The 15,676-nt window shown below is 42.5% G+C and overlaps 1 protein-coding gene and 1 non-coding gene across 2 annotated transcripts; one reads left to right on the forward strand and one right to left on the reverse strand.

The window, feature by feature from the left end:
* Nucleotides 1-297: 297 nt before the first annotated feature.
* Nucleotides 298-13,969, reverse strand: HTR5A (5-hydroxytryptamine receptor 5A). Its single transcript, XM_075550775.1, has 2 exons — nt 13,229-13,969; nt 298-630 (listed from the first exon to the last, which is right to left on the reverse strand). Exons 1-2 carry the CDS (start codon nt 13,967-13,969, stop codon nt 298-300), a joined length of 1,074 nt encoding a protein of 357 aa, XP_075406890.1.
* Nucleotides 4,072-4,136, forward strand: LOC142449694 (small nucleolar RNA SNORD37). Its single transcript, XR_012784813.1, has one exon. It is a non-coding gene; the product is annotated as a small nucleolar RNA SNORD37 (small nucleolar RNA).
* Nucleotides 13,970-15,676: the final 1,707 nt, after the last annotated feature.

The following is a 15,676-nucleotide window of genomic DNA, read 5'->3' on the forward strand; positions in this document are numbered from 1 at the left end:
AATGGAAACCATGCTGAACTAGATTTGGGGAAGGAAAGGACACCTTGTGAGTAAATCCATGGCCATTTGGTTCAGGTAGAAGTATAGAAGTCAAACTAAAGAAATCAGGCCACCAACACCGCCTGTAAGGGTACAAGTGCCTTTGAAGGAATGCGGACTCTTTTAGCTCTGAACAAGACCTTGAAAAACCTTAGGGTACACCTCTTCCCACACGGCTTCTGGATAGGATTGGGGAAATAGATTAAATTGGACATTGGATTTACGGGAATAATTATTTTTTCTAGCAGATCCTTAAATTCAGTGTTGCCTGGAAAAGAAGTTCTTGAAAGCATTGTTGTAGTTCTTGTTGAAAGCTGTATAGATCAGAGGGTTAAAAAAGGAATTGGAGTAGCCAAGCCAAAGAAAAATGCTTTTCCAGATGGCAGGGATGTCACATGAGCAGAGGGGACTGATGAGTTCAGTGATGAAGAAGGGAATCCAGCAGAGAACAAACACCCCAATGAGGATGCCCACCATCAAGGCAGCTTTCTGCTCTTTCTGTTCCCTCCATGTGTCCCCTTCGGTCTGAAAGGTGACGGTGTTGTGGCGGGCAGTGAACACCGTCTGGGGCTGCTGAGCAGTGTCCTTCACCTGTCAAAGATAAACAGAAGATTTACAAAGATCCACTTTTTTATAACGGAACAGGTCTGGGTCTAGGTGAACCTAGGCACAAATGATTCTGCATCCTGCCATTCACTCCCGAAAAAGACCTTGATTGTCAAATACGAGATCCTGATAGGCGTGGAGGATTGACCTGGTACATGGAAAAAGGACAATGATGACAGAGTTGGATTGTTTGCTTCCATCTTAGAAATACAAGTAGAAAGTATGCAATGAAAGTGGCGACTCCCTGTGGCTTTGAATTCAATAGAAGATGCTACAGCAATAAACAGGCTCTATTATGTATTCAAATTTAGGGCCAAAGGTATATAAGTATGAAAAGTGAATTAAATTATTATAAAACCTTATAAAGACTCATATAAAACCACATACAGGACCTTGTTATAGATTGTTTTAAGATCATTTATTGGGGGCTTTTATGATTCTTATAACAATCCATACACCAGTTGTATCAAGCATATTTGAACATATGTCGTCATCATCATTTTCTAAAAATTTACTTTCTATTTGAGTCCTTAGTATCAGCTCCTCTTTTGTCCCTCCCTCCCCCACTTCCACCCTCGAGTAGATATTGAATTTTATCCCCACACAAAGATACATTGAAATCTTAACCCCAGAACCTGGGCAAGCGACTTTGTATGAGAATATTCATTTTTGTGCAGATGTTATCAATTAAAAAGGCCATGGGGACGGGAGGCGTTGCATGGATCCTAATCTGAATTTCTTCTGTGTGATGTCTTATACAAGGGAGCGCACATAGGAACACTGGTACACACAGGAGGACGACTTCCAGTCAAGGAAAGTTGAGAAATGTCAGAGGGTACAATATCTGAACCAGACCAGGTAGGAAGGATCTTACCCGAGAATCTAAACAATGACCCCGGCCCTGCCCATAACCCTGAGTTCATATTTCCAGCCTCCAGAACTGGGAGGAAAACAAAAAGAACAGTCTTTGAAGAACAGTTTTCAAAGCCACTCATTTTGGTAATTTATTAGGGTACACTAGTGAACTAAGACAGACCATATTTTCTAGAATCTGTATAGCATCTAGATTTACATTAATCCCCTTTAAATTGTGAGATGTTCCTAAAACTCTTGAACCTTTACCCCATCTTTTCTTTAAAGAAAACCTCTTGAAATTGCCTTATACCATTATTTTCTATTTAAATTCACACAGTTGGGCAGCATAGTAGTTTCATGATGGGCTGCTAACCACAAGGTCAGCAGTTTGAAAGCTCCAGCCACTGTGAGGGAGAACGAGGGGGCTTTCTACATTTGTGAACAGTTAAATTCGTAGAACCTGCAGAGGCAGCTCTACCCTGTCTGACAGAGTTACCATGAAACCGAATTGACTCGATGGCAGTGAGTTTGCACATCAAATAAAGTCATGATTGCTCTAGACCACAAATCTGTACCAACTCATCAAATTCATTTAATTCTCCTGAGTTGAGAAAAAAAATGTTTATAAATCCAAAGGTAGAATAGAGAACACTTAAGTAACCCAGTAAAATAGAAAATAATTGTATAAGACAATTTCAAAGGGCTTCCTTTCAAGAGAAGTGTAGGTAAAAGTTCAAAATTATAAGTTAAATAGTTATAAATTAGACTTCCAAGCTGTAGACTGGTATAAATCCAACAACTTGTTCCTCTTTCTCTTTGTAAAGGGGCTCAAACTTGAATTAGGAAAATTAATTTTAAAAATAAACTGTAAAATGGTTATATAATACCAAGTTGAACACGTTTAAATAGTAAATAAGTAAATAAGCTATTGGTCAATACAAAATATAAATACTCATGAAGGCATCTGATTTTAAGAGTCTCTCTATATAAAGATATCTACAAATATCACAAGCAGATGAATCCATGAAAAAAATCAATATCCCATTCTGATGGGGAAAAACATGATGATTTTTCAAAATCTGTCCAATGAAGTTACACCAAGGAAGACGTTTACTACTCATTGTCATGAGGTTTATTACAACTTGTAGAGACCCATATGGTGTTGCCGAGGCCTTAAATATCTGGCCCGGTAGCAGTCCAAGGGCTAACCCAGTAATTCCATATGCTAATTCTGCAAGTCCAAGGGTGAATTGTCTATGATTACAGATGTGAAACAAAATAGTCTTCTTATTTGTATGGGTGTTACTATAAGTACAATTAGTTCTACAAATACAGAAAATCAGAGCCTACATAGCAAAACATGTAAGTTGTCGATGAAGCAAAAGAGAAAATTAACTTGCAGTTATAAAGATATAATTAAAAACATAGAAATATATTTTAAAACATGGTTGTGCCAAAGGGTGAAAGAAAGTAATAAAAGGCAACTCTGAAACTACCTAGTAATCAAATTCAGGAGGCTTGTCTTCCCGTTGATTCATTTCTGCTCCTGATGAGGGTTGATTTTGCTGCTCTTGTTCTAGTTGTTGGAGATTCTATATTAAGACACTGATTTTGGTTTTCTCCTCTTTTTGCACATGTGCTTTGATTGCTATAAATTGCTTTTTGATAACTTCTTTTGTTGTGTCCCACGGGTTTTGGTATGTTGTATTCTAGTTCTCATTTGTTTCAAGGAATTTTTTTTACTACATCCTTTATTTGATCTATTACCCAGTCATTTTTAAGTAGTATGTTGTTCAGTTTCCATGCAATTGATTTTTTCCCCACTAGTTCTTTCTATTGTTGATTTCCAGTTTTGTAGGACTGTGGTCAGAGAAAAAGGTTTGTAGAAGCTCAGTGTTTTAAAATTTATTAAAACTTACTTTGTGGCTCAATGTGTAGTCTATTCTGGAGAATATTCCATGTGCACTGGAGAAGAATGTCTACTGTATTATTGTTGGGTGGAGTTGTCTGGATATGTCTAGGAGGCCCACTTGATTGATTGTGTTGCTTAATTCGACTAATCCTTTATTGAGTTTGTCTCCTAATGCTCTCTCATTTCATTATATCAATATATTGAAGTCTCCTACTATTTTTACCAAGCTGTCTATTTTATTTTCATCCCTGGGAAATTTCATTTAATGTTATTTGGAGTGTATATCTTTAATATGGTTATGTCTTCTTTTTCTATTTCTCCTTTAATTATTAGGCAGTGTGCTTTTTTATCTCTCGTGATTTTTTTGCCTTGATGTCTATTTTATCAATTAATATTGGCACTCCTCCTCCTTCTTTTTTTGATGGTAATCAGTGTGGTAAAATTTTCTCCATTTTTAAAGTTTTAGTCCATTTTTGTCTTTGTGTTTAAAGTGTCTCTCTTGTAGGTAAAATATTGATGGATCTTGATTTTTTTGTCCAGTCTTCTACTCTGTCTCTTAATTGATGCATTTAATCCTTTGATAATCAGTGTTATTAAATCCTAGAAATTTAATAGGTAGAATATGCTTCCAGATCAAATATACATTATAAAACTATGATAGTCATGATGACTGGCATTTCTTCACTTTGAGCTGATGTTTGTTGAAGAAACATGATGTCTGATGTTCCCGGAGAGGGGGGAAAAGACTATGCATATGTGATATGTAGTTGATTGAAGCATAAGAGTACTGACACTGTGTAAAACTAACGAAATCATTAAAGAAATTGTGAAGCTCCTAGAATCTCTGTGGTCAAAAGTTCTCACAAACAGAAAAATGAGTTAAAGTAGATTACATGCATCCAGGTTGGTTCTTTGTGAGAATATCATAAGATATTCTTTTTATACAAATATTAAAATGCTGGGCTGGGCTATACATGGAATAACTTGGCAACCTGGCACATAATAAAGGGTAATTGCTAAGTGAAAGTTGCCCCTCAATTCTATAGCCAAGACTTTGCTTCCTTGCCCTCAAGAAATAACAAGCATCAATTAAATTAGTTAGCACATCTTCTTATACTTGTCCTTTAAATCTTATGTTATTACCCCAAGTAAATTTATATTGCTAAAACCATTTAACATTTTAAATTTGTTGATTAACTATGATTCATTGTTACTTCCTCCTCTTACTACTTTCCACTAGTGTAGCACTAGTAATCTAGCAATTGTATAACTAATAAAGGAAAATCTTGTGGTTATGTCTTTGCTATTCTCAAGAGGTTTGCCTAAAATGAAAACTTCAATACTTTAGTAACAGATTCTGACTGCATACTGTTTATTGATGGGTTATTTGTGATAATTAGGTTTTGTGTAAACTTGACTCCGCTGGGATTCTCAATGTTTTGCCAGTTAAGTAACTCCCCATCACATGATCTAACACAATGAAATCATAGCTATAATAGGATCTGCTATGAGCAGTCAAAAACTTGCAAGGAAATTAAGATGGGATATAAGACCTTCATTCAGATGGCAGCCATGATCCAGTCAACTGAAAAGAAAGAAGTTTCCTCTGGGGTGAGGCCTGCTTTTACCACAAGGGGACACTTGAAAAGCTTGCTTGCTTTTTGCTAGGTCTGGAACTTACATCGGCCTCATAAACCTCTAGATTTTTGGACTTGAGCCAATGGCTTGCCGTCTGATCTGAAGACCTTGGATTAATTCACTTTTGCAAACACAAGCCTGAACTTCTGTAGTAGTTATATAACCTGGTGTCAACTTGAGGATATTAAGAGTCAAGAGGTGGAGTCTAGCCTGTCAATCAGGTCGCAGCCTGATGATGCCTCCTGTGGGCATGGCCTTCTCATGAGGATTCTGGGAACTTCCTCTCTTTCTCCCTGGAGGTGAACCACACTCTCTCTCTGCTTCACTACCTGTTGACAAGTCAGATAGAGCCACACTGATGGCAGCCAGAGCCCTGGAGATGCATCCACTGCAATTGGATTTACAAGACTTGGCCTGTGATCTTCCTGAATTCTGCATCATTGCCTGTGGATTCGTGAGTCTGAAGAGGGTCTTATGGGCTAATATTGGACTTAAGGACTAGATCTGGGCTGGGCTGGGATGTTTTCTTAGTATACAATTGCTCCTGGATATAAAGCTTTCTTATACATATATGAATGTTGCTGGATTTGTTTCTCAGTCAACCCAGTCTAATGCACCTTCTGACCTGAAGTTCCTTCACCTCTGTAGCCATCAACATGTTGTCTTCCTGCTGATCTTGAGTACATCAGTCCCTTCAACTGCACAAGCCTCCAGTCTAACATCTGACCCACAGGCTAGAAGCTGCCACACTGGAACTTGCCCACATCTATAACTGTGTGGGTCATTTTATTGTTATAAATTTATGTCTCCTATATACATATATGTGCTTCATTGGTTTTACTTCTCTAGCGAACCCATTCTAAGGGAATATTAAATTATACATAAAATGACAATACAATAGTGAACTAGACTAATATATCTCTTAATATCCAATCTTATATCAGAAGTCAAAGTGTTCAAATAACTAAATTCTGACCCTTTCTGGAGTAAATCCCGTTGTTAAAATAAATAGTTTGTATGCTGACAGAATAAATCACTTTTTAACATCCTATAAATATAATTTTAAGGTACTCTTTAAAATTAAACAGCAAATATGAATTACTTGGTGACTTGATAGGTCCTAAAATAATTACTTTTATAAAGGTTGAGACTCATGTGAAAGAGGTACTAGAGAAGATAGAATACTATACTACAAGTATGAAATATATGAATACTATAGAAATATGTTAAATATTGTCATGCTAAGTAGACTTCTATGCCTAAAAGTCTTTATACAAAGACTTCTGTGGGGGGAAATGCCAGCCCTGACAACTAATCATGGGTTTGATAGGTGCAATTGTATAGTTAAAATATATTTAGAGGTTATAGTAAAGTCTCAGAGCATAAGAGATAGATTGAAATAATGGAGTCAGACACATTTCATGGTAGCATGCTCACATCCTGGATGGCCATGATCTTACCGGTCAGGTCCGAGCAGCATGGGCCAAGGCGAGGTGGGGCAGAGATCCAGAGAGCCGGCCAGCAGAGACTGTTTATTGTTAACCAAGGGTTATATCTACTTAGGGGGTGCATGATTACAGGTAACTACACGTCACAGGAAGGGGCAGTACAATAGACATACAAGCAATAGGTGGGGTATATACAATGGGCATAGGTGTAACAAGAAGAGGACGAGCTAGGTGTGTACACGTGATAGAAAGGGGAGGGACTAGGGGTAGACATGTGACAAGATGGATGGACCCTAGATTCAATATGGCGGCCTAACCTTGGTCACCCTTGAGTGGGCTTGACCTCCCTGGGCTTTCCTTTAGGTAAACAGTCTACTACTATCCTTATCAGAATGGAGTGGGCCCTACTTGTTGTGGGATAACAGTGGTGACTGCTTACTCTGGATGACTAGTAACTCTTAGGGAGAATAACTCCTGACCTACTTCTGTTGACCTCCAAGTGTATAGTCATTGGCCACATGTAGCAAGCAGCTAAGTTTGGGGTTTATCTGGGGGAGACAACTTGAGAGAAATCTTTGTTTCCCACAGATCTCAGGTAAAATAATAAGAAAGCAAGCCTAACGTGATAGGTAGGCTTATTGTATCAACCTGGCCAATAAACACATGTGGGATTTATAAGGTTGCAGTTTAGTTGAAGGGCAAAGAGATCAATGGTTCAGTGAGCCTTGCCTTTCTGTCTCTCACTCTCTGATGATCGGACCAGTGTGCAGCTACCTTAGCTAGTTCTATGCTTCAACTTGCAAGCTACACTACCTGTGGGATGCCCAACCTATGGACTGTGTCGCTATAGTTTGCGGTTCCTTCAAGACCTGCTTCACCACACTGCTTGTGTATACATCTCTTGAATGGAGGATTCTCACACCCTGTCCTCTGGCTGACTGTTGGTGACCTGCCCACCTGTTTGCTGCCTGTATTGCTCTACAGAAGACTCAGCTGTCTGCTTCCTCAACTTGCACCCAGCAGCCCTCGTGAGTTGAAGGACTGCAGTGTATTAACTGTCTCAATGAAGTGAGTTGAACTGAGCCATTTGTACTGTTCTGTGGACTAATTATCTGTTTATTTCTTATGTTATATATATCTATGTATATAGAGATATGTTAAGTCATAAGTGTCCTGACTTTGTTTCTCTAGAGAACCCTGTCTAACTCCTAGAAAATTCATGGGGAAGTTCAAGAATTCTATATAAATTCAAACAAAATCTAGCCCACCAAACTCTGGAAAGAAATATCAAAATGATGTGTTTTATGATCCGTTAAAGCAGATCTGGCAAAATTGGCATGTCTACCTGATGGCAGCAGATAAAATCTCAAATGAGTGCAGAATAAAATCTTTAATGAAGCAACTCGTTTCAGCAGTGATAAATTGGTCAGTGTATTAAACACTGGTGTGGTAAGTACAAGCCTCCTCTGTTACTAAAATTTCCTGATTAAATATAAACAAAGATAAGAGAAATATGAAGATGGCTCAAAAGCATGCCATAAAAACCCTTTGAGCATCCCCAAACAGGATTATCGTCACCTTCACATCTGTAGTCACAATGCTACATTTACTTTTTGAATGAGTTAAAGAATTTCCCTTTTAAAGAATCATAATAGGCACAACTTAAAATGATTAGACTTTGTGTTTCTGCCTTAGGATGTGAGCTTTGGTAGTTCAGTGGTGGACTCCTGACCGTCCATGCAGGAGACCCAGGTTCAACTCTTGGCCAGTGCACCTGAATGTGTAGCCACTGCCTATCTGTGACGGGAGGCTTGTGTGCTACTAAATGCTGAATAGGTTTCAGCAGAACTTTCAGTTATGATGAACTAGGGAGGAAAACATGGAGATTTAATTTAGAAAATCAGAGGATGTTTTACAATGATCCAATCAGCAATTAATTATGGAAACAGCACAGAACCAGGAAGCATTTCATTCCATTGTACATCATATAGCCATGAGTCAGGTTCCAAATAGATGGCAGCAAACAGCAAGCTATTCCAACTTATCTCTCAAGTGATATGGAAGCTCATTTAATTAGAATATTTTATACATGAGTTTAAACCATATAAAGATTCCCACCCCCTCTCTTAATTCACATATTACCATTCCTATTATTGTTTTTCCTCTGGAGAAAAAAAATGTAAGAAAAAGAAAACTGAAAAATTGCAGCTAATAGAGATCCTATATTAAAATTACCTTGAGTATCTCCAAATATAAAAATCATAGAAATTGACTGCTAAACCAGGAGATAAACACATAAAGTGAGTACTGTCCTGACAAGACCCATAGACAACAAGCCAACAACTTCACTAGATCACATCCCTGTACAACTCTTGGGCTATTTTCCCTATGCTGAAATCAGTGTCTTCAATATCAGTCCACAACCAAGAGTAGTTATTCAAAATGTCATTCCAAAGTATGAGTTGCCAATACTCTGAATGGATTATCTCCTTGCCAAGGAATAAAACTCTTTCAGGGAATGAACTTTCTGAGGATATTGACCCTATCCATGTAAGTGAGACAACTTTTTCTTTTCACTTAAAGGGGGGCGGGCTGATGTAATAAATAAGGCCAACATTGGCAGGCATAATAAATGTTACAGTGCAAACTCTAGAAGTAGAGCCTGACTAACAGGGCCATGCTTGGTGCTAACACAAAGGTTGGAAATTCAAGTCTATCCAGAGATGTCTTAGAAGAAAAGTCTGCCACTCGATTACTGAAAATTCAGCCCAGGAAAAGTGTACTCTGACCTGCAGGGGATACTATGAGTCTGAATTAACTCCCAAACAACTGAGTTTTTACGTTCTTGAAGCAGAACAAAGTGGTTTAAATCCCTTAACCTAACTTGTCATGAGGAATAGGATAACTACGGATCTTCTTTCAGCCAATCAGAGAGGAGCCCAATATACATATTTTAACATTTCATGTTGAGCTGGATTAATGTCATAGGTAAGGCAAACTCAGGAAACTGTTGGGATATGTTTTCTTAATCAAACCTAGAAAATCTTAGTTCATAAGTCAGGGATCTTCCAGCCACTTCTTAAAACACATCTAAGTACACTTACTCGTCTCAGTTCTTCAGCGCTGTTATCCAGGGCCTCAGTCTGTTTTGACATAGGAGTCAACAGTTCAGAGAGAACAGATGAAAGCATGCTACATAACATGCAGGGTGAACATGAGGTCAGATACCCCCCAGTAAAGCTTCATCTCTGTGGAGGATCATTAACAGTTGTGAGGATCTGGGCAATTCACGGTCTGCCTCCTGGCATCTTTGGCAAAGTAAGGTCCAGAAAAAGGGGCCTCAGAATAAAATATTCCCACATCCTTAGAGAAAGAGTGAGTGTTCGGTGGAAAGACGAATTGTTCAGAACCAGTTTTAAACTTGTTCCATCAATCAAGGAACATGCTTTTTCAAGGCAAGTAATCAGTGTTAACTTCTCGTTTCTGAAAGGCAGGCCACCAGGGATGGATTCACTCCAATAGGCACCAATGGAGTAACAACCAATCAACAACAATTTCACAAAAGCCGCTTATACGGATGGTGTCAACCCATCTCCATCTTTAAAATTTCCCCAACCTCTCATTTCTACCTTGCCAATATATCATTTCAGACCAGCTTTCCGCTTTACTCAGAGACATGGTGCCTGCTCAGTATAGCTCTGCCTTAAGCATTGATTTTTTAAATTTCAAATCTGTAGTTCTGGTATCATCGTTCTTTGATAATGGCTTTGTCTATGTCTCATATATTGCCCACTCCTGCCTCATTGTCTAACACAGGTAATTATTTGAATGGAGACATCAGGCAGAAGTGCTGTGATTTCCTAGGTAACACAGCTACTTGGTGGTGCTGCATTTAGCAACTTGGGTGCCTCCTACAACTGAGAAATCAAGAGGCTTGCTTTATAATTAACCCTTCACAGAGTATTAGGACAGAGGCAGCCCTGTATTATATGTAGAACCCCAGATGATTTAGAAAAAGAGAGAGAGAGAGAAGCCCACTCCCACCAACCCTTGGGGACCCTACAGAGGGCTCCAAAGACTACCTCTGTACAGGAGCAGAGAGTTTAACTTTTCTCCTAGTTCCTTTACAGGCCTCTTAAAATCAAGGGACCCGTTTCTGAAACTGGCCAGAGGGAAGGAAAAGAAATGCTCTGCTTCTGCCATCACCAAAGAAGAGAAACAAGAGCCCCTTATCTTTGCATAATAAGCCCTGAAGCCATTTCTAACTGCTTTCTCTGGTTAAACCGGTTCTGGGTGGTGTTTGTAAATTCTGTTTATGTTGGTAAGCATTCGGGAAGAAGAGGGTTTCTATAAGCTGCACCCTGGAGGGTCCTAACCTAGAAATGGGGAGGATGCTCATTCACATATAGAATAGCTACAGGCCGTTTACTGTCGGAGGAGGTGCCGACACTTGGACCCATCAGCACTCTTTATTCATAGTGGAAACCTTCTAGATCAGGTGTCTGGTAAAAGCATGGACACCCTTCCCCCAGACTGAGTTTCCCAGAAACGGGCTAGTTTTGCGAACAACTGTATCCTCTAAAAGCACAGATCGCCCATATCATTGTTCCTAGAAGCAGAACAGACTGACCTTGTACAATGAGCAGTCACGTACGCCCCATTGAGCAAAACCATACCTTACGTCAATTCTCCAGAAGCTTCAACGGGGGCGCGGGGGGGCGGGGGGGGGAGGAGGAGGGGCGTATAAAAAAACCCCTCAAGCGCTCGCTCCCCTGGCGCGCGGCTTCCGCAGCTTCACTTTACTGCGGGCTGTTGAACCCGTCAGCTTGTCCCCAATAAAGCCTGTTTTTTTTTAATCTTTTTATTGGGGCTCATAAGGCTCTTATCACAATCTGTACATACATCAATTGAGCAAAGCACCCTTATACATTCGTTGCACTCGTCACTCTCATAATTCACCTTCCAATTGGGTTCCTGGAATCAGCTGGGTTTCCCTTTTTTTCCCCCATCCCCCTCCCTCCCCGATCCCACCCCTGGTCCCTTGATAGTTTATAAATAATTATTATATCTTATCTTACACTCCCCGGCGAAAGCCTGCTTTTTAATCAGTCCTCGGCGAGTATGGTCCGTCTCTTCTCGTTTCGTGCCTCGGTTTACCTAGCATCAGGGTTTTCCAAGCTCGGCACTATTGACATTTTGGACTGACTAATTCTTGACTAAGAGCTCTTGTGACTTGGAGACTAGTTGACAGCATCCCCGGTCTCTTCCCACTCGATACCAGTAGCAACTACCCACCTCTCACGTCACGGCAATCAAAAGATCTCTCCAGACATTGTCAAATGTCCCTTGAAGAGCAAAAAAAAAAAAAAAATGCTTCAGGTGAGAACCATTCTTTTAGATAAAAAGGAAAAGTTGCCTCTAACCTATTTTTCCTTCTCTGGTCTAGAATGGTGCCCACCTCTTCTTTCCCTGTTTTATCTCTGGTCCTCTCGTAGCTTGATATAATTAGAATCGAGTATGATTAGCATTAGTTACTGACACTCGAGAAAACAACTCCATTACAGAGCTTGCTACATGCTCATCTCCCTCACTGGACCTACGGCTTCACGGGCAAGGACAAGGACTTTATCATGGTCACCAAGCCCACTGTACTTGCTTCAATGTAATTTGCTGTTTCACAAGCAATACCAAAAAGTGGAGCTGTGTCATTTAGATTTCGGATCTAACCTAAACATGTGGAGTCGATTTAAATGATCGCCTCGGGCAATAGGGACTGGGTGAGGTTGTTGGGAAGGAGGGTCTCTACATATCGTGGATTGAGTTCTCAGGTTGTTTCGGAATCTTGAATCAGAGGGTTTGACCACTAAGAGTTAACTAAAAGCAGAGCTTTGTGGGTAGGATGAAGCGCGAGAAAGAAGCACCATTGTTGCTGTCGTCGTTTTACCTTACATGCCACCTGTGCAGCACTGAAGAATTGTCTGCCCGGATTTTAAATTTCCTCCAGTATTTTCCCAGTATTTTCAAGAAGGCTAACAAGTGGTCTTTATTCCCACAAGCAGCCTGGTGGGGAGAAGAGGCTGTGGGGAACAGGATCCCCAAAGTAAGGTAGCCAGGTAGTGGAAACAGCAGGAATGCAGCCGTTGTGAGACTAGTGTAAGCAAGGCAGGCTGACAGTCATTCACCTAGGAGACATTATCATGTGAAAGTTAGTTGCTGTGATTTGCAAAGAAGAAAATGGATTGGAGTAATTCAGTGAATAACAAAGCTAATCTGCTTTGCCTTTTGTCTGGAAGCATTCCTGCCGAGTCACTTTACCATCTGATCCTTTCCTCCTTTTTCAGCACCTGCTGACTCCCAGCTCAGGAAGCCCAAGTTCATCCACCCAGTATCCTTCGGCAGAGGTTCTATGGTACTGTGGGTCCAGAGAAGTTTAGAACCAAATGAGACCGTGTAGAATAATCTAGTCTAACGCTCTCCCTTCTGTAAGAAAACAGCCACTGAGAGAAGGCAAATGACATTATTATCTCTGTGATGCAGATTCTCCGTGAAACCAATTCCTGATCGTTCTCTCTCCCAGTCCGCCCCATTCTGCTCCATCCTGGAAACAACAACACCCCCAAACGAAAAACTAAAGACGTGAACTTCATACACACGGAAGGTTAAAGTGTGTGCTGGAACAAAGCCTGTTCAAAAGCAAGTGAATGATTTTAAATAGCACCGTAACACCCACCTCCACAGCTTCGGACATGGGTGAGACGCTGTTGATCTTTCTAGAGCCCACGCGGAACTTGGCAGCTTTGTAGATCTTCCAGTAGACAAAGAGCACCACGCAGAGGGGCAGGTAGAAGGCGCCCACGGTGGAAAACACGGTGTAGGACGGCTCGTGGCTCACCTGGCACTCCTCGCTGCCCTCCGAGTAGGTCTCCCCCCAGCCGAAGAGCAAGGGGGCCAGGGAGATGACCGCCGAGAGGACCCACGTGAGCGCGATCATGATATTGGAGACCCGCTGACGGGCGCGGAGTGTGTACTCCAGGTGGCGGGTGATGGACCAGTAGCGATCCAGAGCGATGGCAGTCACGTTCCAGATGCTGGCCGTGCAGCAGAGCACATCGCAAGCGATCCAGAGCTGGCACAGCCGCCGGCCCAGATGCCAGCGGCGCCCGGAGAGCTCGTGTACCAGGCTCAAAGGCATGACCAGGGCGGCCACCAGGACGTCCGAGATGGCCATGGAGGCCACCAGGTTGTGCGGCACACGGTGGAAGGTACGTACCCTCAGGATGGTGGCCAGCACCAGCAGGTTCCAGGCGAACGTGGCCGCCACCAGAGAGCCCAACAAGGTCAGAACTAGCACCCCGAAGACCGAGAGAAGGTGCGGTTGGGGGCGCTGATCTTCCACGCCCAGGCTGCAGTTGGCCTCCGAGGGTGAAGGGGTGGAGATGGGAAAGTCGGTTAGGTTCCCAGGCACATCCATGGCTGGCTTAGAACACCCGCCCACGGAGCTGGCGAGGAACGCGTTTTCAGCACCACGCCGGGGTGGCCAGTGCTCCGGGATCACAGACGTTTGCTGCCTTTGGCCGGTGGCTGGGTGCCTGGGAAGTGCCTGCGCATTGGGCTCCCACCCCTCGCGCCAGCGACCCTCCGTGGGAGATGTTGAAGAGGAGGCTGGGCTGCCAGCCGCGACCAGTCTGCATCGGTCAGACGTTAGGAAAGCAGTGACGAGGGGCTGCGTCTGGCAGGGAGGACCCGCCCAAGAGGTCACCTACCCCACGCTGCGTCTCTTGGCGGCGGAGACAGTTGTGGGGTCCCCTCGAGGCCAGCCTCCCCCGGGCTGGCACACTCCGCAGGCGGGGGAGCAGCCGGGGCGGCCGTGGCGCGTCTGGGGACCCGGGCGCTGCTGGTGCGTCAGAACAGCAGCTCCCGCCGCAGTTCCCTCCCCGCTGGCAGCGGACTGCCCACTGCACTCGGCGTGTGCGCAGGAAGCCAGGCTGTCCGCTCGCCCCCAGTCCAGGGCTGCAGCTTGGTAGAGCCAACGCCAACTCCTTCCTCCAAACCTGCTCTGTCGGACTGGAGCGACGACACCTCTACGTCAAAAGATCAGCCGAGAGTGCTCCCTGCGCCCACGCTGCCTCCTTGGCGCTGTCTGTGGTGCTGCCGCGCCAGGCGGAAAGGGGGCTCCCCGAGAGGCAGGTACTTAACTTTCCAACTGTTCAGAGTCAGGGTCTAAGACAATATCCCTGGCTTTTGGTCTCCGTGAGGTTTCAGCACACCGCTCCTTCCTCCTTAAACAGCACCCGATACTTCATCCTTAAAGACGTTTCTTCTTCCAGGAGAAAAAGCAAGGTAAAACGACTGCCGCTTGGGTTAGGCATGGCTATGAGAAAGGCGAAGCAAAGCAGTTCAAAACTCCCTCAGAACAGACAACAGCAAATATGCGTGTCCACGCTCCAGGGCTGTGTTAACGGATCTCTCTTGGTCATAGAAGAATATGCAGGCTCTTTTGAATTGAAAACCAGCAGTGGTCTTCAAAATGTGATTATGGGAAGCTAGAAGACCCTTTCAGTGGATCGACAAGTTCAAAACTATTTTTTACCATATTATTATGATGATCTTAATTTTCCACGACGCCGGCATTTGCAGCGATGAGGCAAAAGTGGTGGTCATAAAATAGTGTGCCCCTGAACAAAAAGCAGAGCGTGATAGCGAACAGCTTGCCACACACACTTGTCCCACTCGCAGCAAGTGAAAAGCGACAGTCTCCCTCAAGAATGTCTTAACAGAATAGTTGAAAACATGGATTTTTTAAAATCTTGACTTTTGGATTTGCCTCTTTCTAATATTGTGTACGGCAAATTGAAAGGCATTCTGCAGTGCTTCTGCAGTGCCATAGAAGATGGTTGCCTCAAGGAAACTTGTTTTATTGTTTAAGTTTCAGGCTGAATGAGCACCCACCTATCCCCCATAAAATGCCAGATTTACTTTAAAAAAAGAACTGCCGATAGCATTATTTTGTCCTACGTATTTGGAAGTCATTTTTTAAAGCATGAAGTGAGCCTGTCACTTCAGGAAAAATAACTGATAGTAAGTGAAAATCAGTGTTTGGTTAATTAATCTCTGCCACTGTGAGTTTGACAGTTTCCCAGTACCAAAAAAAAAAAAAAAAACATCCTCTTGAAGACAT

The sequence above is a fragment of the Tenrec ecaudatus genome, chromosome 5 (assembly GCF_050624435.1).
Source record: "Tenrec ecaudatus isolate mTenEca1 chromosome 5, mTenEca1.hap1, whole genome shotgun sequence".
Taxonomy (NCBI): Eukaryota; Metazoa; Chordata; class Mammalia; order Afrosoricida; family Tenrecidae; genus Tenrec; species Tenrec ecaudatus.

Coding starts and splice junctions, on each gene's coding strand:
- HTR5A (XM_075550775.1), bottom strand. CDS start 13,969: ATGGATGTGCCTGGGAACCTAACCGACTTTCCCATCTCCACCCCTTCA. Junction 631..13,228: donor CCATGTCCGAAGCTGTGGAG/GTGGGTGTTACG, acceptor TATCTTTGACAG/GTGAAGGACACTGCTCAGCA.